The sequence below is a fragment of the Hemiscyllium ocellatum genome, chromosome 6 (assembly GCF_020745735.1).
Source record: "Hemiscyllium ocellatum isolate sHemOce1 chromosome 6, sHemOce1.pat.X.cur, whole genome shotgun sequence".
In the NCBI taxonomy this organism is placed as follows: domain Eukaryota; kingdom Metazoa; phylum Chordata; class Chondrichthyes; order Orectolobiformes; family Hemiscylliidae; genus Hemiscyllium; species Hemiscyllium ocellatum.
Window position 1 is genome coordinate 120277082 of NC_083406.1, and position 25265 is coordinate 120302346.

At 43.4% G+C, this 25265-nt stretch overlaps 1 protein-coding gene across 1 annotated transcript in view; it reads left to right on the forward strand.

Annotated features, from left to right (window-relative positions):
- Window positions 1–565: 565 nt before the first annotated feature.
- Window positions 566–25265, forward strand: part of dgat2 (diacylglycerol O-acyltransferase 2) — a 64587-nt gene continuing 39887 nt past the window's right edge. Inside the window, exons 1-4 of the mRNA XM_060826325.1 lie at window positions 566–702; window positions 18502–18630; window positions 21546–21653; window positions 24806–24876. Of these exons, the coding sequence (XP_060682308.1) occupies window positions 663–702; window positions 18502–18630; window positions 21546–21653; window positions 24806–24876 (348 nt within the window). The 5' untranslated portion in view covers window positions 566–662. The remainder of the gene's footprint in view (window positions 703–18501; window positions 18631–21545; window positions 21654–24805; window positions 24877–25265) is intronic.

Genomic DNA, 25265 nt, shown 5'->3' on the forward strand with positions numbered 1-25265 from the left:
GATAGAGCAGGATGAAAGGGCTAAACAGCCAAATCAAATTCCTGCATGTTGTAGCCTTAAATAGGCCATTCAGCCCATCAAGTCTGCTCGACCATTCAATGAGACCATGCTGATTTGGTATTCCTCAACTCCACTTTCTTGTCTTTACCTCCCAATTCCCATCTCCTGCTCCTTTTTCTCATGGACTTATCCCTCTCTAACCCACATGCAAACCAATCTGAATTGAATAAAGGCAAAGGGAGGGGCGGGGCATGCAGACTGTGCCATTCCAACACCATCACAGGACGGAGTAATTTCAGAATTTTATGGACTGTACATTCCCTTTGCATAGCAAGTAAATCTTAAAAGTTATTGAAATCTGTAAAGAAATTATAACTTGCATTGTAAGGGTTTGATAGTGTAGTCTGGCGGCAGCTGGTTGAATTGTAGTTTAAAGTCTCCCCCTTTTTTAAACAATAGAATGGTTTTCCTCGGCTATTAAAGGAACGTGCGGTCCCAATGCTGGGGTCTCTCTTAACTTGAACATTTTATATTCTTCTCTTAAAACAAAAAGGTGCTGTAAAAAGAGAACCATATTTCTGTGCGATCTGCTGCATTGGAACGTAGAGGGATCTCCCCGACTCTTAATTTGATTCGGAAAACAGAAAATCAGAAGGAAAGGAATGAAGACAATTATTGCAGCCCATTCAGGCATCTTAAGAGGTAAAGGCAGATATACCTTTTGTCTACGTTTTTCTGTTCTCAGTTTTAAAAATACCTTCGATAAATGTCACAACAACTCGCACTGACATGCATTGCGATTTATTTAATACCTCTGATGCCTAAGGGTTAGGTTGGGGACAGTGATAACTGGGAACAGGGATGTTCAAAGTTTCAAAGTCGATTGAAAAGTTCGATCTGAATTTGGCATTCGTTTCAATTATTTAAACACCCGGCTTCCCCCTAACGCTCCCTCATAAATGTATTTGAGAGAGTAGTGGAGATGGAAACCATAGACTCTTTTAGAAATACATACACCTCGCGTGCTTTGTTCGCCAGGATACAGACTGTGGGATTAAAGGGGTGACTCGTTAATTGAACTCCTGCTGTTCCCTAAACTTTCTATGCTTCTGTGAAACTTGACAGCTAGAATTCAGATCAAAAATGTGTGTGTCAGTCATGCTAACTCTGCTCTGCACACGTGAAATGCTTGTTTATCTACTCCAATGTAAATATCAGCAAGGTACAACTGGCTAAAACTAGTTAGTAGATCTAACAGGATTACCCCTATCTCCTCTCCTCAGTGTTCTGACGGCTGTTCAAATTGTCTAAAACCTGTCATGCATTCCCATGTGGCAAAATTTTTAAAATATTGCCTCAGTTGTCATATCCCCAAGTCAAATTACCAAATGCCGTTAAAGGGCACAGAATCTGGTCTGAGACTTGTGGGACAGTTCTGTGGGAGTGCTGCACTGTCTGGAGGTGCCACCTTTCACATGAGGTGCTCCACTATGAGACCCTTCCACCCTGTCAGCTTGGTGTAAATGTTGCTGTGACAATATGGCATGTATTTTTCTTATTGTTCATGGGGTGTGTGAGAATTGTCGGTTGGAATCTGATTTATAGTGTCCTGCAAAAAGAGGTGGTGAGCCATCTTGTCGAACCACTGCAGTCCTTGGGGGTCTAGAGAGTGTTGTAAGGAAGTGAGTTCCAGGATTTTGAGCCAGTGACACTGCTGGAATAGCATTGCATTTCCAGGTCAGGGTGGTTAGTGGCTTGGAGGGCAACTTACAGCGGTGGTGTTCCCATGTATCTGCTGCCCTTGTCCTTCTGGATGGACATGGTTGTGGGTTTGAAGGCTGCTGTCTGAAGATGTTTGCTGATTCTTGCAGTACATCTTGTAGATAGTACACACTGCTGCTACTGAGCGTCGGTGGTCGTGGAAGTAGATGTGGTTCCAATCACTCAGGCTGCTTTGGCCTGGATGGTGTCAGGCATCTTTTAGTGTTGTTGGAGTTGCCTCCCTTAACTTCACCTGATGAAGGAGCAGCGTTCCAAAACCCTGTGGTTTCAAACCAAACTATTAGACTATAACCTGGTGTTGTGACTTCTGACTTTGTCCACTCCAGTCCAACGCCTGTACCTCAACGTCATCTTTTAAATATGGAAAATCAGGCAATATTAAGCACCAAAACTGCAGTGCCCAAGTATAGAGTCAAAGAGTCATAGACATGGACCGAAGGGTCTGTTTCCATGATGTACAATTTGTCTATGCCAACCAGTTATCCTAACCTAATCTAGTCCTATTTGCCAGCACTTGGCTCATATCTCTCAACTCTTCCGATTCGTATACCCATTCAGATGCTTTTTACATGCTGTAATTGTACCAGCCCTCACTACTTCCTCTGGCAGCGCAGTCCATACAAGCACCATCTTCTGTGTGAAACAGTTGCCTCTTAGGTCCCTTTTGTATCTTTCCCCTCTCTTCCTGAACATATACCGTCTCGGTCTGGAGTCTCCCACCCCAGGGAAAAGACCTTGTCTAATTACCCTATCCATGCCCCTCATAATTTTATAAAATCTCTGAGGTCACCCCTCAGCCTCCAACGCTCCAGGAAAAACAGCCCCAGCCTATTCAGCCTCTCCCTGTAGCTCAAATCCTCCAACCCTGGCAACATCCTTTTAAATCCTTTAAAGTTTAATTTATGAACCAATGTTTCTTAGGATTGCTTTTTCCGTTTATAACAAAAATACAGATGCGAGGATATAATATACTTAGCATCTTTCATATGTTGGAGTGTTTTTGGAAGGCGGTCACTTGGTAACAGAGGATCTGCAGCATTTATGCACAGCGCGATCCCAACAGCAGCCTGAGTTAAACTATTTCGGTCATGTTGTTTCAGGGATAAATGTAGGTCAGGATGCTGTATTGGGATTGTGGGGGGAGGAGGGATTTATTCATAGCGTTATCAAATGTTAGCTCTGGTTCAAAGTATTTGCCGTTAAATTTATTTTCAGTAAAACAAAATGTCTGCGCTAGGGGACAGGCATTGAATAGAAATATAGAGAGCAGGAGTAGACCATTCAGCCCCTTGAGCCTGCTCCTCCATTCAGTACGGTCATGGCTGATCATCCAATTCGGTCTCCTGTTCCCACATTCTCCCCATACTGTTTGATCTCTAAGAACAATATCTAAGTCCTCTCTTGAAATCGCCTTCCTCAGTCAGGGGTGTCAGGATGGTGGGGTTGACCTGCAATCATCTGATTCCAGAGAAAAGAGTTAACTCCAGAGCCACTGCTGACACCTTGTTATTTCCGATGAGACTAGTCATGTAGAAACTGACTTGTGCACCCTACTGTACTGAACAAGTATGGGTTTTGATTGCATGGAATTGTGTGGGAACTTGCCCAGGCTTTAGGAAAGCCATTCCCCAACCCTGTCCATACCCCTCTTAAAAACATATGCCAACACTATCAAGGCCTGTAAACCTTCCTCTGCTGGTTCGTTGCACAAGCAACAATACAGCTTAGAGTTCATACACAGATGATAATGTTGTGAGCGAAGTCCTGTGCAGGTGATCAGGATCCCTGCCTCTGAATCAGGAATCCTGAGTTCGAATCCAGCCACAGGATTTGATGGTTACGAAAGGGTGTGTTTGTAATGTGGCCAAAGCAGGTCGCCATCAACTTATAAACCCTTCCGATGATAAAATGTAGGAGCATAAATAGACAGAGCAGACCTGATGGGCTGAACGATCTCTCAATGAGATCATGATTGATCTGATGACTCTTGACTCCACTTTCCTGCCTTATCCCCATAGCCCCTGATTCCCTTCCTCATTAAAAATCTGTCTATCTCAACTGAATTAACTTAAGTCCAACCTCGACAGCTCTCTGAGATAAACAATTTGACGTATTCACTATACTAAGAGGAAATTTCTCATCTATCTTAAATGGGTGGTCCCTTATTCCAAAGTGATGCCCTCTGGTCCTAGACACTCCCGCAAGGGGAAACAACCTTTAGATCAGATTAGATTCCCTACAGTGTGGAAACAGGCCCTTCAACCCAACAAGTCCACACCGACCCTCCGAAGAGCAACCCATCCAAACCTATTCCCCTCTGTCTAATGCACCTAACATTGTGGGCAATTTAGCATGGCCAATTCACCTGACCTGAACATCTTTGGAGTGTTGGAGGAAACAGGATCACTCAGAGGAAACCCATGCAGACACTGGGAGAATGTGCAAACTCCACACACAGTCGCCCAAGTAACCCCTCCCAATCTACCCTGTCAAATCCTCCAAGAATCCTGTTGTTTACAAATATCACCCTCTTCTAAACTCCAAGAACACCTGATTCAACCTCTCCTCATCCCTCCATATCCAGAATCAGCCTGGTCAACCTTCTCTGGACTACCTCCAATGCTGGTATTTCTTTCTTTAGACAATTGTTCACAGTATTCCAGTTGTGGTCTGACTAGTCAGCTTGAGAGACAAAATGGCCCACTCCTGCTCCTACTTCTTGTGTTCTTATCAACCCATGACCTCAATCACCTAAGAGGACAAGGGCAGCAGACACATGGGAACACCACCCCCTGCAAGCTCCCCTCCAAGCCACTCACCATCCTGACTTGGAAGTATATAGCTATTCCTTTTGGTGGAACTGGCTCACCAAGCCTGGAATTCCCTCACTACTGGCATTCTGAGTGACTCTACATCCCAAGGACTGAAGCTGTTCAAGAAGGCACTCACCAACTCCTTCTCCAGAGAAACTAGTTGTGAGCAATAAAGTGTGTGACTCCTGATTTTTGTTTTAAACAGTAACCCCTTGTTCTAGATTAGACCATAAGAAATAGGAATAAGAATTGGCCATTCAGCCCCTTGAGCTCTTGCTGCCATTCAGTAGGATTATGATCCTCCCATAGAGACTATACCTACATCCCCCTCTGCCCCCCACCCTCACACAGAATCTTGCATCCTTCAATCAAGTTCCTCTTAATCTTCTAAACTCTGGTGGCTAGTCAAGTCTGTCCTTCCTTTCCATTATTGGTTGGTGTGTGTGGAGAGTGGGCGTACATGTGACTGTGTGGCTTTTGAAGGATGGTTTGAGGCCAACCCCTTGAGTGATAGCTAAAGACCTTTCTGATATCAGGATGAGGGTGACTGGCTGTAGTGAGGACATTTCTCCACAGGCTGACAATAAATCTGATTCTCCGACACAAACAAGCCATTGTTTCGAGATTCTCTTGAGCATCTATCTCCATTTATCATTGACTTTTGATGGTGTACCCAGTCTAAACTGAGACTGAAAGATCTGAGAGCAGGGTACCAGTGGCATAGTGTCTTGACTGTACCCCCACACTTTCTCCTTTTTTTAAGACATTGCTGACAATTTGCCACTTTGAGCAAGCAATTGGTCACTTGTCCTAATGTTTCCTCCTTTGGTTTAATGTCAATTAATATCTGAGGGCAGTGATGGTAGTATAGTGGTAATGTCAGTGGATTCATAATCCAGAACTCCAGACTACTGCTCTAAGAATGTGGTGAAATTTTAAATTCAATTAACTGATAAATCTGGAAAATGAAGATAGACTAAGTAATGTTGACCATGAAACTGTCACTAATGGCAAAAACCCATCTCGTTCACAGCCATCTTTATCTGACCTGGTTTACATGTGACTCTAAATCCCTAGTCATGTGGTTGACTCTTAGCTTCTATCGATGGTTGGACTGGAAGCCTGTGACCAGCGGTGTGCCACAAGGATCGGTACTGGGCCCACTGCTTTTCATCACTTGTATAAATGATTTGGATGTGAATATAGGAGGTGTGGTTAGTAAGTTTGCAGATGACCCCAAAATTGATGGAGTAGTGGACAGTGAAGGTTATCTCAGTATCAGAAGGGCCAATGAACCAAGAAGTGGCAGATGGAGTTTAATTTAGATAAATGAGGTGTTGCAAATCAGGGTAGCACTTTCACACTTAATCGTAGTGCATTGAGGAATATTGCTGAACAAACATCTTTGGGTGCAGGTTTAGAGTTCCTTGAAGATGGAGTCGCAGGTAGACAGGATAATGAAGAAGGCATTTGGTAAGCTTGCCTTTATTAGTCAGTGCATTGAGTATAGAAGTTAGGAAGTCATATTGCAACTGTATTGCTGAGGTCACTTTTGGAATACTGCATTCAATTCTGGGCTCCCTGCTACAGGAAAGATGTTGTTAAACTTGAAAGGGTGCAGAAAAGATGTTGCTAGGGTTGGAGGATTTAAGTGTAGGGTGAGGCTGAATAGGTTGGGACCATTTTCCCTAGAGGGTTGGAGGCTGAGGGGTGATCTTTAGAGAGGTTTATAAAATCATCAGGGGCATGGTTAGGATGAACAACCCAAGGTCTTTTCTTTAGGGTAGGGGAATCCAAAACTAGAGGGCATAAGTTTTAAGGTGAGAGGGGAAAGATATAAAAAGCGACTCAAGGGGCATTTTCATGTAACTAGTGCACGTATGGAATGAGCTGCCAGAGGAAGTGGTGGTGGATGCTGGTACAATTACACCATTTAAAAGGCATCTCGATGGGTACATAATTAGGAAGGGTTTGGAGGGAGAGGCAGCATCCGAGGAGCAGGATGCTGCCTGACTTGTGCTTTTCCAGCACCACTCTGATCTAAATGCTGGTTTCCAGCATATGCAGTCCTCCCTTTTGCCTAGGGTTTGGAGGGATATAGGCCAAATGCTGGCAAAAATGGGACTAGATCAGATTGGGATGTCTGGTCAGCAAGGACGAGTTGGACCGAAGGGTCTCTTTCTGTGTTGTTTGACTTTATGGTAGTTGGGGATGGTCTTTCATAAAGGACATAAGCTCATTATGGAAAAAGAAAACCGCAGTCCCTATGAAGGGTCTTGAGATGCCTTAGTATATTAAAGGCAGGTTTCTGGTTTGTAGCTGTGTGCTTCTGTTTGAAACCATAATTCACTCCAATTTTATTTTCACCAAAGCTCCATATTTCATGATTTCTCTTTCCTGTCAGGGGGGATTGTGAATTTTACTGGAACAGGATTGGTTCATTGACACGAGGTGCAATATGTTTGCCACTTCAGTGACTGTACTGAGGATTGCCAAGGAATCAAGTCCAGTTTGCCTTAGGTAGGGAAGGTGCAATGACTCTTTGTTTTGGTGCGCTTCCAAAACTCCGAAACTGACAGTGAGTTCATCAAAACCCCCTGGATTCTTTGTCAATTGACAGAAAATCCTTTGTGTCAGGATAATCAGAATTGTTGAATCGAAGCATGTCTTTGTTTTTAAAAAAAAAATAAATTAACTTCTTTTAAACCTTGCCATTTGCATGCAATGTATGAGCAGTGGATTCCAACAGGATTTACTCGTGTGTTTGAGTGTGTGTGTTACATAGTGTCTCAGGACAGAGTGAAAGAAGCCCATTGTGTCTATGACTGCTCACTGCAGAGCTCCTGATTAGTCCCACTGCTTCCAACACTTCACTCCATACTCCTGCAAATATTGTTTTTCCAAAACTGTTTTCTGATGTGGGTGTCACTGGCAAGATTTACATCTGTTTCCTATCCCTAATTACCCATGGGCAGTTCAGATTGCAGTTAAGAGTCAACCACGCTAAGACATTGAGTGTTTCCACGAAGGAGTTCAATATGGAATGCTTGTTCATGACTGCCACTGACTTGACAGGTCAAAGAGCTTATTTTTGTCTCTGCTATATAGTTCCTGCAGCTAATGGGATCAGATTGTATGGGGAAGAAGTGGGAACAGGAGACTGATCAACCATGATCATATGGGATAGTAGAGCAGGCCCAAATGGCCTACTTCTGCTTTTGTTTTGTGTTTCGGGTCTGGACTCGTGTAGAGCAGAGCATGTAAGAATGGCACGTATCCTTCCATAAACCAAGACTTTTCAACCAGAAGTGTTTTCATCAATACTGGCTCCTCTTTCCAGATTTACTCTTCTACTACCTGCCTCGGTGGGATTTGAACCCACGGCCCCACAGCATTAGCCTGGATTACTCATCCGATGACATTATCACTACACCACTGTCTCTCCTCCTGTTTTGAAATTCCAACTAGAACTGCACCAGCTACTCCTTCATCCAGGCAATGCATTCCAGATCATAACAGCATTTTATCTTGGTGCAGGAGTAGGCCATTCAGCCCCTTGTGCCTGCTCCACCATTCAAAATGATCGCCTCAGTGAGGGGTGACCTTTTTTATATAGGTTTTTCAAATCATGAGGTGTAGAGATAAGTTGAATGGCTGGTGTATTTCCCTTAGGGTGAGGGATTTCAAGACTAACGTGCATACTTTTAAGGTGGGAGGAGAGAGATTTAGAAACAACGTTTGTACGCAGGGTGGTTAGTGGTGTGGAAGTTGCTTCGTGTGTGGAATGAACTTCCAGAGAAAGTGGTGGATGCGGGTAAAGTTAGAACATTTAAAAGACATTTGGGGCAGTAAGCAAATAAATATTTGGAGGAATATGGGCTAAGCGCAGGCAGGTGGGACTGGTTTAGTTTGGGATTATGGTTGGCATGGACTGGTTGGACCGAAGGGTCTGTTTCGAACTGTGCAACTCTATAACTCCACTTTCTTGCCTGCTCCTCTGAACCCTTCAGCTCATTAATAATTAAAAATCTTGTCTATCACCTCCTCTTCTAAATTTACTGAATGTTCCAGTATCTTCTGCACACATTTGTGAATTCCAGTTGTCTTCCTTTGAGAAAAATGAGTTTTCCTCATCACTATTTTTAAATCTGCTACCTTTAGCTTATCCTAAAACTATGACCTCTCGTTCTGGATTATGCCACATGAGAAAACATCCTTTCTACCTCTACTTTGTCAATCCCCTTTAGTCTCCTAATTACCTCAATTAGATTTCCTCTCATACTTTGATGTTGTATGATGTGGAGTTGCCAGTGTTGGACTGGGGTGGACAAAGTTAAAAATCGCACAAAGTCAGGTTATGGTCCAATAGGTTTATTTGAGAGCAATAGCTTTCCTAAAAATAAGCTTGTACTCCCAAATAAACTTGTTGGCCTATAATCTGGTATTGTACATATTGAAAGTATAATTTGGTCGAGGAATTGAGGTCAAATTCTGTATTAGTAATTTAGCATTAAGTCTCACTTTGCATCTTGTTCTGAACTGTTCTACAAACAGCTGGAGGTTGGCTAACTTTGTGCTAAGGTGGTAAGGACAAATCTGGGAACTCTAGGTCAGTGAGCCTGACATCAGTGGTGGGCAAGTTGTTGGAGGGAATCCTGAGGGACAGGATGTGCATGTATGTGGAAAGGCAAGGACTGATTAGGGATAGTCAACATAGCTTTGTGTGTGGGAAATCGTGTCTATCAAACTTGATTGAATTGTTTGAAGAACTAACAAAGAGGATTGAGGGCAGAGCTGTGGACGTGATTTATATGGACTTCAGCAAGGCGTTCGACAAGGTTCCTCATTAGAGACTAGTTATCAAGGTTAGATCTCACAGAATGCAGAGGGAACTAGCCATTTGGATACAGAACTGGCTCAAAGGTAAAAGACAGAGGGTGGTGGGGGGGGCATGTTTTTCAGATTGGAAGCCTGTGACCAGTGGAGTGCCACAAGGATCGGTGCTGGGTGCACTACTTTTTGGCATTTATATAAATGATTTGGATGTGAGCATAAGAAATATAGTTAGTAAGTTTGCAAACGATACCAAAATTGGAGGTGCAGTGGACAGTGAAGAAGGTTACATCCAATTACAATGGGACCTTGATCAGATGAGTTAATGGGCTGAGGAGTGGCAGATGGAGTTTAATTTAGATAAATGCGAGGTGCTGCATTTTGGGAAAGCAAATCTTAACAGGACTTATACACTTAGTGGTAAGGTCCGAGGGAGTGTTGCTGAGCAAAGACCTAAGAATGCAGGTCCATAGTTCCTTGAAAGTGGAGTTGCAGGTAGACGGGATAGTGAAGAAGGTGTTTGGTATGCTTTCCTTTATTGGTCAGAGTATTGAGTACTAGAAGTTGGGAGGTTATGTCACGGCTGTACAGGACATTGGTTAGGCGGCTTTTGGAATATTGCGTGTAATTCTGGTTTCCTTCCTATCGGAAGAATGTTGTGGAACTTGAAAGGGTTCAGAAAAGATTTACAAGAATGTTGCCAGGGTTGGAGGATTTGAGCTTTAAGGAGAGGTTGAATAGGCTAGGGCAGTTTTCCCTGGAGTATCAGAGGCTGAGGGATGACTTTATAAATCAAAAGTCCTTCCTATTCATATACCCATCCAAATGCCTTTTTAAATGCTGTAATTGTACCAGCCTCCACCACTTCCCCTGGTAGCTCATTCCATAGACACACCATCCCCTGCATGAAAATGTTGGCTTTTGGTTCCCTTATAAATCTTTACCTTCTCTCCTTAAATCTATGCCCTCTAGTTTTGGATCCCCCTACTCCTGGGGAAACAGACCCTGGCTATTCATCTTATCAATGCCTGTCATGATCTTGTAAAATCAAATAAGGTCACCCCTCAATCTCTAATGCTCCAGGGAAAACAGCCCCAGCCTATTCAACCTCTCTCTGTAACTCAAACCCTCCAACCCTGGCAACATCTTTGTAAATCTTTTCTGAGCCCTTTCAAGTTTTTCAACACTTTTGTTGATTAGTCTTTCCAAATCTCTCACTCCACTCGAGGGAGTGGACTTAGGAACAGACAGAGACCATTCAGCCTGGAAGTTTTAGATTAGATTAGATTTACAGTGTGGAAACAGGCCCTTCGGCCCAACAAGTCCACACCGACCCGCCGAAGCGAAACCCACCCATACCCCTACATTTACCCCTTACCTAACACTATGGGCAATTTAGCATGGTCAATTCACCTGACCTGCACATCTTTGGACTGTGGGAGGAAACCGGAGCACCCGGAGGAAACCCACGCAGACACGGGGAGAACGTGCAAACTCCACACAGTCAGTCGCCTGAGTCGGGAATTGAACCCGGGTCTCCGGCGCTGTGAGGCAGCAGTGCTAACCACTGTGCCACCGTGCCGCCCGTAAAGTTATTTTGCTATTCAATAATATCATGGCTTGTCAGTATCCATCTGCCTGATTCACTTTGTCCTTTAATATCATTGGCCAACAAAAAAAATCCATCCATTTTCTGTTGAAATTTCAGTACTGGGATGAATGGGCTCAAGCTGCTTGGATTTGGAAAACCAGTCTAAGAGTAGGCCATTCAGCCCATCCACTCTACTGTACCATTGTTAGGTCATGGTTGATTGTCTGGCTTGGAGCCATATTCCCACACCATCCAGTATCCTTTGTTGTCATTAGATTACCAAAAGAGTGCACCAACTGGCTTGAGCAAATGTCTGCAGAATCAAGATCGCTAAACCATCAATGGAGGCCATTCAGCTCACCATCCTGAGCTGGCTGTCTGAGTGATTAATGTCATTCCCCTCTCATTCTTGACTCTTTTCCCAGAGCTCTGTACAGACTACATACTTGGAATCATAGAATCCTTACAGTGTGGAAACAGGCCATTTGATCCATCAAGCCCACACTGACCGTCCAAACAGCATTTCCTGTGGCTAATCCATCTAACCTGCATGTCTTCAGACTGAGAGGAAACCAGGTCACCTGGAAGAAACCCGCACAAACACAGGAAGAATGTGCAAATTCCACATAGACAGTTGCGTGAGGGTGGAATTGAACCTGGATCCCTGGTGCTGTGAGGCAGCAGTGCCAACCACTGTGTTGCCCCCAGGTCACCATTACCATTTTTCTTCAAAGCAAGAGCTTAGTGGAGATGACAGCAAACTATTCAATTGATTAGCAACAATGTTTACAACCAGACAATCTAGATCCACAGTAAACAAGTCCAAAAATTCCCTCTGGCTGTTGTGAGAATCCCAGAGACACTCTCATTATCATCTACAATCCTGATCACTTGCATTCTGGGTGTGACATTCCCTGATGCACAACATGGGGTATAGCTAGTATTCTGAAATAATACACTCCTTTCACGCTGCCTGTAAAAACATAACTTAATGAGCAGGATTGAATTTTCTAGATACTGGTTTGATCCTTTCATAAGGCACCTACCAAGAATAAAACACTTATTGTCTGTAACCCCTGTAGACTGGGCTGTTGCGAGAGGACTGGAGAATTGCGAATGTTAAAACCTTTTTTCAAAAAAAAGAAGTGAAGTTAAATCCAGTGACTAGAGGCCAGTCACATTAAACTCTATGGTGAAAGGATTTTTAAAAGTGATAAATTATGAGGGTGTGCAACTTTGGAACTCTCTGCATCGGATGACAGTTGGGGGCAGGATCAGTGAATATTTAAAAACAACAAATCTGGAATCCGAGTCTAATGATGACGATGAACACATTACTAATTGTTGGAAAAACCCATCTGGTTCACTAATTCCCTTTAGGGAACGAAACTGCAGTCCTTACATAGTCTGGCCTACATGTGACTCTGGACCCACAGCAATGTGTTTGACTCTTAACTGCAATTTGGGTAATTAGGGATGGGCAATAAATACTGACCTAGCCAGTTATGCCCTCATCAATGCAAATTTAATTTTTTAAAAGAAATTTCAGACTGAAAAGGATGAATTTCAGTTGGAAAGGGGACTGGAGTGTTTGAGGATTGATGGGAACGTGGAATCAAAATGCAAACCCATCAACCATGACCTTATTGCATGGCAGGGCAGACTCGAGGGAACGTAGTGGGCCATTCAGCCCCTTGAACCAGTTCCACTATTCAGTGAGATCATGGCTGATTTGTGGTCTATCTCCAAATACTTGTTCAGATCAAATGGTCTATTCCTTTTCCCACGTTACATGGTTGTAAAATTGATACTCATTAGGGCAAAAGCAGGTTAATTAAGTAAAACCAGCAAAGATTTGTTAAGGGCAAATCCGGTTTAACTAACTAACTTGAGCTTTTCAATGAGATACTACAAAGGACTGTTAACAACATATAAAAGATACTTGCTTCAGTGCCACACAATAAACATAAGCAGAGTTAGACCTCATGAAATAAAAGGAACAGTGCCAACATGGATACAAAATTGCTGAATTACTACAAACAGGATGATGCTTATTTACCACACTGGAGGTAGGCTAATAGTGACGGAGTTGGTGTACGGGACCCCTGCTCGTCCAGATATGTATTAGTGATCTAGATCTAGCTGGGCACCATTTCAAAATGTGTGGATTATATGAAACTTGGAAGTACTGAGCCATATGAACCATTCCCTCTGAATTAAAGGCTAGTATTTCATTCACTTCCGATTATCCAATGAACTGGAATGGTAGCATTTTGTGATTCATACACAAGGATTCTCCAATCCCTCTAAAGTAGTTTTCTACAGACTTTCACCATTTAAAAAAACCATTACCTTTCTATTCGTCTACCCCAAAGTGCATTATCTCTCATTTCCCTACATTATGTTCCCTCTGTCAGGTTTTTCCCACTTGCTATATCCTTCTGTAGAGTTTTGTCATCCTCACCACTCCATTTAGCACCTTTTTGTTTTTGTCATCTGCAAACTTGGCAGTAGTAGGTTCACGTCATTCCTCCAAGAAATTAACTTAAATAAAACCAAGAACTGTGAACACTGAAGGTCAGGAGGGAGCACAGAGGATCAGTGGTTCACACTGTGACCAGGTTTCAAATTGTCGTAGCACTTTTTGGTTGTGGTTTCCTCCCACAGTCCAAAGATGTTGTGCAGGCTAGACGGGCTGACCATGGCAAAGGTAGGGTTACATGGGATAGGCTAGGAGTTTGGTCTGGGTGGGATGCTGTTTTGGAAGGTTGGTGTGGTCTCAGTGGGCCAGATGGTTTGCACCCACACTGATTCTACATAAAACACACACAACACAAATTGCTGGAGAAACTCAGCAGGTCTGACAGCATCTGTGGAGAGACAGCAGAGTAAACATTTTTTGAGTCCAGTGACCCTCCTTCAGAAATCATTAACTGCCCAGTCATACAGTAGGAAAATTACCAATGAGGCTTCAGACTATGATTTAAGTTAGCAAGTCTGGAAGTTTTGGAACAAATTTTATTGCTGATACAGGATTTAGTGATATCAAACTCCTAAAGGTCATCCAAAAAAAGTCTATTCATGCTAATCTTACCTTAGGTAAACTTTGTAAGTCTACTTCATACGTATTTAAATAAACATTTGCAGCAATATTTTGTTAAATATCCATGTACTTTTGGGGGGAAAAAAGCAGAGATAGAAACAGATAATGTATATTTACTTATTAAAACTCAAACTGTATTCTTCCAAATGCAGAATCTTGCCAAACATTTCCAGCTCTGACTGGTCCTCTGCCCTGGTCAAATCTTAGACGTAGCTCTTGCCAAATATGATTGTTCAATTTGCTCTGTTTTCTTCACAGACTTTACATATAAGAAACATGCTAGCCAATCATCCACTTAGATAGGCCAGGACGGTGGGTAAAGAAGTGACAGATGGAGTACAACATGAAAAATTGAGATTTTGCACTTTGGTACGAAGATTAGAGGCACAGACTATTTTCGAATTGGGGAAAGCCTTCAGAAATTTGAAGCACAAATAGTATTGGGAGTCCAAGTTCAGGATTCTCTTGAGATTAACATGCAGGTTCCTAATTGCCAACTGAGCACCAATGCAAATGTTATATTCATTTCAAGAGGCCTGGAGTACAAGAGCAGAGATGTTTGGCTGAGGCCGTTTAAGACTCTGGTTAGACTGCATTTGGAATATTTTGTGAGCAATTTCAGGCCCCGTATCTAAGGATGTGCTGTGGGTGGAGGGACTCTAGAGTGATTTTGGAGATAAAGTGCTCACGAGGAATGATTTGGACACTCCGTTCTGTATCTAGGGTCATAGAGTCCTTCAGCACAGAGAGAGACCCTTTGTCCCAAATTGGTCCATGCTGACCAAAATGTCCATTCACACTAACCCCCTTACCCTGCTCTTGGCTCACATCCTTCTAAACCTTTCCTATCCAAAGCCAATGGAAGTTAGAAAGATATATTGGGGGATCTGAGTGAAACTTAGAATGCTGAGTGGCATAGAAAGAGTGGATGTAGAGAAGATATTTCCATAAGGACGAGAGACTAGGACCTGAGGACACTGCCTCAATGAAGGAATGACCCTTTTTAGAACTGAGATGAAGAGGAATTCTTTTTCAGCCAGAGGGTTTTGAATCTGTGGAGGCAAAGTCATCAAGTGTATTTAAACAGATTCATGATTAGTAAGGGCATCAAGGATTATGGGGGGATGGGAGGAGCATGGAGTTGAGAACCATATCAGCCATGATCAAATGGTGGAGTAGATGTGATAGAGCAGAATTAGGTCATTCAGTCGATCTTATGGTCTAAAATACCACTTGTAAATGTACATATGGTTTTGAATGGTGCTTTGTAACCATTTCCTCTCCCTTCATGTGACATCTGAAACAATTAATGTATGTATCAATGACCCTGATTATGTCAGACTCCATGGTTCCTGTTTGTGTTGAAGTTAATCAGTTTTGAAATGCATATTAAATGATTAGATGCATGTACTGTAAAATCTGAATATTGCAGACTCAACTAGTGCACATTTACAAAAGCCAGTGAATTGTCTGGAATAATCACATTGGACAGCACTTGCAGAACCACTCGGTATGCTCTAATAATAAAAAAAACGATTGAAGATCATCAATTATACTTATAATGTGGATTATTTACATTCACAGGTAAGTGATGGACCTTTTGTACATAGGGACAAATTTTGATTTGATTAATTGTTGTTGCATGTACCTAAGTACAATGAAAAGCTTTGTTTTACGAGCAGAATAGGCAGATTATAACACAAGGACATACAGACCATAGGGCGCTTAGGCAGAGCGAGGCATACAAGGGTACAGCTGATCAGAAGGTGCACAAAGCAAGATCAACATTAGATTTGAAATTAGTGATCTATTCAGAAGTCTAATGACAGCAAGGAAGAAACTATTCCTGAACCTGTTTGTTTGTGTGTGTGTGTGTGTGTGTGTGTGTGTGTGCGCAAGCACTTTTAAGCTTTTGTATCATCTGCCTGACAGAAGAGGTTGATAAGTCCATAGAATCCCTACAGCCCTTTAATTTGACAAGTCCACACCGACCCTCTGAAGAGTAACCCATCCAGACCCATTCTGTACCACTATTACTCTACGTTCTAATGCACCTGACCTACACATCCCTGAACACTATGGGCAATTTAGCATGACCAATTCCCCTAACCTGCACATCTTTGGATTGTGGGAGGAAACCAGAGCACCCGGAGGAAACCCACACAGACACTGGGAGAATATGCAAACTCCACACAAAGTTGCCCGAGGCTGGAATCAAACCTGGGTTTAAGGTGAGAGGGGAAGAGATTTAAGTGATCTAAGGGACAACTTTTATGTGCAGAGGGTGGTGCATGTTTGGAACGAACTGCCAGAGGAAGTGGTGGAGGCTGGTACAATTAAAAGACATTTGGTAGCATTTAAAAGACATCTGGATGGCTACATGAATAGGAAGGGGTTAGAGAGATATGGGGTAAATGCTGGCAAAATGAGACTAGATTAATGTAGAATGTCCGGTTGGCATGAAGGAGTTGGACCAAAGGGTCTATTTCCATACTGTACAGCTCTGACTCTCTTTGAGTGAAAAACTTTGCCAATATGTCAGTTTTTCCCAGCTGGTCACAGCTTGAGAAATGCAAACTTTCAGAATGCAGTGGGATAACTAGGAAAACAATTGAGCAGATGATGGGGATAGAGCAGGGGAGTGGAACTAACTGGATACCTCATTTAAAGGGGCAGTGCAGGCCATTCAATAAGCAGTGTAAGGAGCAACTTGAAGGCACAGTATAAAATGATGGGTGTTCACAGGATGGATGAGAAATCTGGAAACTGGGACATAATCTAGAATGTGAACTAAACTGTGAAAAGTTAAGCTGGTGTAAAAGTACACGCAAAGTGCTACGACAATTTGAAACCAGGTGAATATTGAGGTATTGATATCAAATTATATCTTTCAGAAAATCACAGAATGGTTACAGCACAGAATGAGCTGAAAATGTGTTGCTGGTTAAAGCGCAGCAGGTCAGGCATCATCCAAGGAACAGGAAATTCGACGTTTCGGGCATAAGCCCTTCATCACATTCCCGAAACGTCGAATTTCCTGTTCCTTGGATGCTGCCTGACCTGCTGCACTTTAACCAGCAACACAGTTTCAGCTCTGATCTCCAGCATCTGCAGACCTCACTTTTTTTACAGCACAGAATGAGCCTATTCAGCCCATGTCTGCACTGGATCTTCAGGCATCAGTTTAACCCACTGTCAATCTCCTGCTTTATTCACATACCCTTACACATCATTTCTTTAAACTGACAAAGGTTTCAGCTGGAAACGTTGACTTGCCTGCTCCTCGGATGCTGTCTGACCTGCTGTGCTTTCCCAGCTCCACATCTATTGACTCTGACTTCCAGCATCTGCAGTCCTTACTGTCTCCAACCTTCTTGAATGCCTCCGTTGAACCTGCTGAAAATGTGTTGCTGGAAAAGCGCAGCAGGTCAGGCAGCATCCAAGGATCATGAAATTTGACGTTTCGGGCATAAGCCCTTCATCAGGAATGTGATGAAGGGCTTATGCCCGAAACGTCGAATTTCATGATCCTTGGGTGCTGCCTGACCTGCTGCGCTTTTCCAGCAACACATTTTCAGCTCTGATCTCCAGCATCTGCAGACCTCACTTTTTCCTCAGTTGAACCTGCCCCCATCACACTTCCATACAGTACATTCCAGATCTTAACTACCTGCTGTGGGAAGGTTTTTTTTTGTTTTCCCCCCCCCCCCCCTCCTCCCATCACCCTTGATTCTTTTACAAATCACTTGTGATCCACACCCTCTTGTTCCTTTTACGAACAGGAATGGTTTCCATCATAATGACTCCATCCTGCCTGCTAATAGTTTTGAAAATCCCTGTCTGGTCTACTCTCTGTAGTCTTCCATCTAAGGCCAACAGTCTCGGTTCCTTCAATCTATCCTCCTGACTGAAGTTGCTTCTCCTTGGGACATTCTTGTAAATCACTTCTGCACAGAGGCTAACATCAGAAACCGGATCAGAAGTAGGCCATTCGGTCCTTTTGAGGAGAAAGTGAGGACTGCAGATGCTGGAGATCAGAGCTGAAAATGTGTTGATGGAAAAGCGCAGCAGATCAGGCAGCATCCAAGGAGCAGGAGAATCGACGTTTCTGGCATGAGCCCTTCTTCATCCCTGAAGAAGGGCTCATGCCTGAAACGTCGATTCTCCTGCTCATTGGATGCTGTCTGACCTGCATTCGGTCCTTTCGAGCCAACTCCACCACTTTGGAACATTCTGTGGCCATGAAAAAGTGTAGAAAGGGAAAATCTCACAGCAAGGGATTCTGGCAATTTTCCACAGCACACATAGTAAAATGTCAGGAGCAATTACTACACTTGCAACAAAGATGGACTTACCTTATCTGTTTCATCTTTGTCTAGGAGCTGGTGCAAGTATTCTCTCAGCCTTGAGTAACCTACCATCTTTTCCTTGGCTGGCAAGGTCCAAGGTGGAACGACATTTGCAAATGATTTCTGTCTATCAGTGGGTTATCACTTTTCTAATTATGGGTAAGTTCACACCTTCCTTCAAAGTTTTTTTTTCATTTTTAGTTGAAGACTGGAGACTGTTCCTTTTCTAATGTTTTTTGTTAAGCAGTTGTGTATGTTGAAGTGCAGATGAGATTTGTGTATGCCTAAAAGAATAGAATAAAAACAATAGATATTTGATCATAACGACAATGGAGGAGTTTGGTTTACCCAAATGTTTTGATAAATATGGTAAAAACAATGACAGCAGATGCTGGAAACCAGATTCTGGATCAGTGGTGCTGGAAGAGCACAGCAGTTCAGGCACTATCCAACGAGCAGTGAAATCGACGTTTCGGGCAAAAGCCATTCATCAGGAATAAAGGCAGTGAGCCTGAAGCGTGGAGAGATACGCTAGAGGAGTCTCCACGCTTCAGGCTCACTGCCCCTTTATTCCTGATGAAGGGCTTTTGCCCGAAACGCCGCTTTCGCTGCTCGTTGGATGCTGCCTGAACTGCTGTGCTCTTCCAGCACCACTGATCCAGTTTTGATAAATATGCAGAGACTCACTTTAAGTGGTCAAGTTGAGAACAGGAATGACCATTCCGCCTCAAACCTGTACTAATATTAGGTTAGATTACTGCTCATCTGGCTCCTGAATTCCTGGATTCTTCATGCTGTTTTAAAAAAACCACAAATTTAAGGTGCCAAGCACTTTTTTTCTTTATTTGGTACAGCTTTTATTAGTCATTCTTGTATTACTACCTAGATTCTCAGTCTCTCGAGTAAGAGAAAGTGAGGACTGCAGATGCTGGAGATCAGAGCTGAAAATGTGTTGCTGGAAAAGCGCAGTAGGTCAGGCAGCATCCGAGCGGGCAGGAGAATCGACATTTCTGGCATAAGCCCTTCATTAGGAATGAGGCTTGTGGGCCGGGGGAGCTGAGATAAATGGGAAGGTGGGTGGGGCTGTGGGGAAGGTAACTGGGAATACGATGGGTAGATAGAGGTCGGGGTGAAGATGATAGGGTGGAGCGGATAGGTGGGAAGGAAGATGGACAGATCAAGAGGGCGGTGCCAAGTTGGAGGCTTGGGACTGGGATAAGGTAGGGGGAGGGGGAAATGAGGAAACACTTTAACTCCCCCTCCCAATCCTTCAAGGACATGTAGGTCCTGGGCCGCCTCCATTGCCAAACCCTTACCCCTTGACATCTGGACGAAGAAAGCCCCATCATCCGCCTTGGGACCCTGCAACCCCGTGGGATCAATGTGGATTTCAACAGCTTCCTCATTCCCCTCCCCCCCACCTTATCCTAGATCCAACCTTCCAACTTGGCACCACCCCTCTTGAACTGTCCTACCTGTCCATCTTCCTTCCCAGCTATCCACTCCACTCCCTCCTCTCTGATCTTTCATCATCTCCTTCACCTCCATATATTTATCACATTCCCAGCTACCTTCCCCCACCCCCAACTCCCCCCTTTTTATCTCTCAGACCCCTGGCCCACAAGCCTCATTCCTGATGAAAGGCTTTTTCCTGAAACGTCGACTCTCCTGCTCCTTGAATGCTGCCTGACCTCCTGCGCTTTTCCAGCACCACACTCTCAACTCTAAGTCTCAAACTTTCTCAATGGTTCCTAGTCAGTTAATGCTGAACTAAACTTTTTTTTTTAGTTTGGCTCTAAACTCTAAACAGGGCAAAAGTGAGGACTGCAGATACTGGAAACCAAAGTTTTTAGATTAGAGTGGTGCTGGAAAAGCACAGTAGGTCAGGCAGCATCCGAGGAGCAGGAAAATCGATATTTCGGGCAAAAGCCCTTCACCAGGAATCTAAACTCTAAACAAGCTCTGGTCAGCTTTCGGAATGATGACACTCTCTTCACTAAAGGAAGGAAATACATACAACACAAGAGGAGGCCCTTCGGCCCTCCATGCCTGCTCCACAACATTTTGCCCTTCCATACTAAAACTGTCTTCCCTTACAGGATCCATATCCCCCTATTCCCTTCCCATTCATGGATTCATTTTAGGTGTTTCTTGAATGTTGCTATTTTGTCTGCTTCCACCACCATCTCTGGCAGCACGCTCCAGGGTGTAACCACCCTTTAGGTTTTCAAAATAAAAAGTGCGCACATCTCCTTTAGGCCCCACACCACCCTGTCTCCCCTAGTAACTGCTCCTCCTCCCTGGGAAAAGCCTCCTACTTTCCACTCCAACGTTACCATTCACAATGTTTTAAACTTCTATCGCCCCTCAACCTCCTGCATTCCAGTGAAAACAAACCCAGTCTATCCAACCTTTCTCCATACCCCCATACCAAGCAATATCCTGATAAACCTGTTCTGTACCATCTCCTTCTGGTAGTGTGGTGACCAGAACTGTACACAATATTCCAACTGTGGCCTCATCAAATATCTGTAGGCTTTACCTGATGGAGTGCAAAGACCAGCTGGATGAATGTTCTGGGGCATGTATTGAAATTCCACCATGGTGACTGGGAATTTATATTCAAACAATTGCTTAGTTGTGCACAGCTTTTCAAGGGGCAATTAGGGGAGGGGTAATGCTAGGTCAGCCAGCAATACCCATCTCCCAAGAATGAAAAAGAAATTAAATAGTATTCAGCTTGATGGGATTAGTAAAATAATCTTAACAAACTATAGTGCTGTTCGCCTATTAGGGAGATGCCTTAGTGGTGGTTTAACCTGAGGGTCACCACACCTCAGTTGAGGGGAGAGGTTGAGAAGGAGAGACCTTCATGGTAATCTCAGCTGGTGCAGGAATTGAACCCACTCTGACATCACTCTGCATCACAAACCAGCTAACCAACCCCCTCACTGGAAATGAGAATTCCTGAAGTGCTATGAGTGTAAGCGTGTTCTGTTCTTCACCATTGTAGTGTCTTTTAATTTTGGTTTTGGGTTCCTCTCCATAACTGTGCTTCTGATTTCACGTTACAGGGATCACATGCACTATGGTCTTGTGCTACATGTTCTTCACTAAACTGTGGCCCGTTGCAGCTTTATACTTTTCCTGGCTAGTCATCGATTGGAATACGCCGAACCAAGGTTAGAAACTGGGCAAGGAGTGCACCCGGTTAAGTTGCAGTGGAATTTGATCAAGGAGCCTAACAGCTGATCTTGTGGAGTCTTTTTTTCTTTATTTTGTCTCTTCAAGAGTCCTTCATTTGTCAGCTTAGCCACCACAGGAAAGCTTCAGGACAAAGCAGTCTGTTCGATCTGCAGAAACTTAAACGTCTATGCTGTTGGTCAAGGGTATTAAAGGGGCAGCAGTGTGTACCACTTACAAGATGCATTGCAACAACTTGCCAGTGTCATTTCCACAGCATCTTCCAGTAGTCACAGAGGAACCCTGTCAATTGCATTCTGACTTGGAATTGTAACACTAGGTTCAAAATCCTTTCCTCCTGGCACTGAGTCTGTTAATGTGGAATTGCTAGTGTTGGACTGGGGTGGACAAGGTCAGAAGTCACACGACACCAGGTTTTTTGAAATCAAGCTTTTGGAGTGTTGTTCCTTCATCAATTGAGGATGACCAGCACATCATTTGTTGCCCATCCCTAATCATCTTTGTAAAGACGAGCCATCTTGAACCACTGCAGTCTATGTTGCGTATGTATACTCATTGTCAGAGTCACAATAACAGGTTTGTTTGAAATCAGAACCTTTTGAAGCACTGCTCCTTTGTCAGATGAAGTTGTACATCTCTATGACTCTATGACTTCACCTGACGAAGAAGCAGTGCTTCAAAACGTTCTGATTTCAAACAAACCTGTTATTGTGACTTCTGGCAATGAGTATACATACGCGACATAGACTGCAGTGGTTCAAGATGGTTCATCTTTTCAAAGATGATTAGGGATGGGCAACAAATGATACGCTTGTCATTCAAGCAATGAAATTACTAAACAGTAAATAGGAGTTAGTTCAACCTAAGAAATAGAAAGTGGAGTGGAGTGGTCCAGTCTGTTACACCTTATCCCATTACAATATCATAGAGATGTACAGCACAGAGACAGACTTGTTGGTCCAATCCTTCCATGCCAACCAGATATCCTAAATTAATCTAGTCCTATTTGCCAGCACTTGGCCAATATCCCTCTAAACCCTTCCTATTCATGCACCTAGACGCCTTTTTAAATGTTATAATTGTATCAGCCTCCACCACTTCCTCTGGCAGGTTGGTACTGTCTACAATATACTTAATGACTCGATATCCACAGGTCTTTCGTGCATGAAATTCCAAAGTTCTCTTTTAATCCATTCATAGAGTGTGGACACTATCTAGGCCAGCATTTATTGCCCATCCCTAATTGACTTGAGAGCAGTTAAAAGTCAACCACATTGCTATGGGTCTAGATCCAGACCAGGTAAGGACAGAAGATTTCCTTCCCTAAAGGAAACTTTCTTTCCCAGATGTTTTATTGAATTAAATTCCACCACGTGCCATGGTGGAATTTGGACACATTTCCTGAGCACGTTAACCTGCGGTACTGGCTTATTAATTATCGACATTATCATTACAGGTGATGGTGGCATCTCAGTAATGTCACTAGACTAGTGCTAGTAATCTGAGACCTAAGCTAATGCTTTGGTGACATGGGTTAGAATCCAGTGAGTCCTTATTGTAATTTACATCCAATAAATAGATCTGCAAATGAAATTGTCTCCATTCTCATGGTCACCACCACATCTCAGCAACTCAGCTATCAACATAAGTCATAAAAACCCAATGGTCCTTTTTTATTTGGTCTGGCCTACATGTGACTGCAGACCCACAGCAATGTAGTTGACTCTTAACTGCCCTCTGAAATGACTGAGCTAATCACTCAGTTCAAGGGGGCAATTAGGGATTGGCAACAAGGTCTGGTCTTGCCAGCAAAGTCCACATCTTTTTTGAAAGAATTAAAGGAAAAAGGAATTCTCCTTATCTCTGTCCTTCGAGCAACCTTTCAGACACTGTTCTGAGTTTCGGATTCATTACCAAGGAAGCATTTTAGGTTAGATTCCCTACAGTGTGGAAACAGGCCCTTCGGCCCAACAAGTCCACACCGACCCTCTGAAGAGCAACCCACCCAGACCCATTCCCCTACATTTACCCCTGACTAATCCACCTAACTCTACAGGGAAATTGGCATGGCCAGTTCACCTAACCTGCACATCTTTGGGAGGAACCAGAGCACCCGGAAAAAACCCACGCAGAGAGTGTACAAACAGTTGCCCGAGGCTGGCATTGAACTTGGGTCCCTGGTGCTGTGAGGCAGCAGTGCTAACACTGAGCCACAGTACCACCAGCAATTATCATGCCAGGCACCTTTTAGATGTTGATTATAGCTCAGTCACTCAACTCTCCTGCTTGTAAACACCAGCAAATGTGGGCCTGGTCTACTCAAACATGTCAGTGAAATTAACTTTAAGGAATTGAGCAGCGGTGACATAAAAAATCTTTTTCTTTAATGCGGAAATGCTTGAGTTGCCATTAGTGGATGTCCTGCAATTTCCCAATACCCGTATAGGTGGGTGTTGCCCACGATGTCTCTTGCCGTAGAACAGCCCAGCAAACACTTGCTGCTGAGGCTGCTGTGTAATTGATAGCTGCGATTGGCATATGGGGTCCTTGGCTGCTTCATTAGAGGAGTAAACTAATCAAATGAAATTGTTGGCAAACGTTGGTAAATCACTGGCGAGACCCCACCTGGAGTGTTGTGCTCTGTTCTGGAAGGCATGTTTTGGGAAAGATGTGAAGGCCTGGGAGAGGGTGCAGAGGAGATCTCCCAGAATAGTTTGTCCTTAAATTCAGTGGAAAATCTGCAGCTGCTGATCTTCAGACGAGGGGAGGGGGACTAAAAGGTTGAGGGAAAATAGGAGATGGGGTTTTTATCGGAATGTTGATGAGAACTTTTTCCCCACCATGAAGGGTGTAGTGTGGTTAACCAGAAGGTGCACAAATTCAGGATAATTGGCAGAAGGAAAGGGATGAGGGAGAGGAGAAACTTGTTACACAGCAACTTCTGATCTGGAACCTGCTGCCTGAATCTACATTGCCAGTGAATTCAGTAAGTACTTTTCAAAAGATGAATTGGATAAATATTAAACGGAGGAATTTTCAGGACTAGGAGAAAATAACAAGGGGGAGTAACATGTACTTGCAAGTCACGCCATGGCGGATTTCTTTAAAAAAATTAAAATATCTTTTACAGGTGGACGGAGGTCAGAATGGGTTCGGAACTGGGCTGTGTGGAGATACTTCCGAGAGTACTTCCCTGTCCGAGTGAGTACGTTAAGACGACCAAGTAGTGATTTGTATTTTCTTGGGATTGAGGACTTGCTGTATGAAATGCCCCTTTTTCAAATCCATTATGGTGTGTTTAAATAACTTCAGGAAGGGCACAGTGATAGTCAGGTGACTAGCTTTATGTTCCAGAGGTGTGTCATAACATCTGAGCTGGTTAACAAGCAGATATCTTAAATGATTCCAGTGTACCATTTTGCTTTTCTAACCTCCCTTCAGCATGTCAAATCCTTCCGTAATGCTCTCCAGTGTCATAGTTTGGAAATGCTGGCGTTGTACTGAGGTGTACAAAGTTAAAAATCACACAACACCAGGTTATAGTCCAACAGGTTTAATTGGAAGCACTAGCTTTTGGAGCACCATTCCTT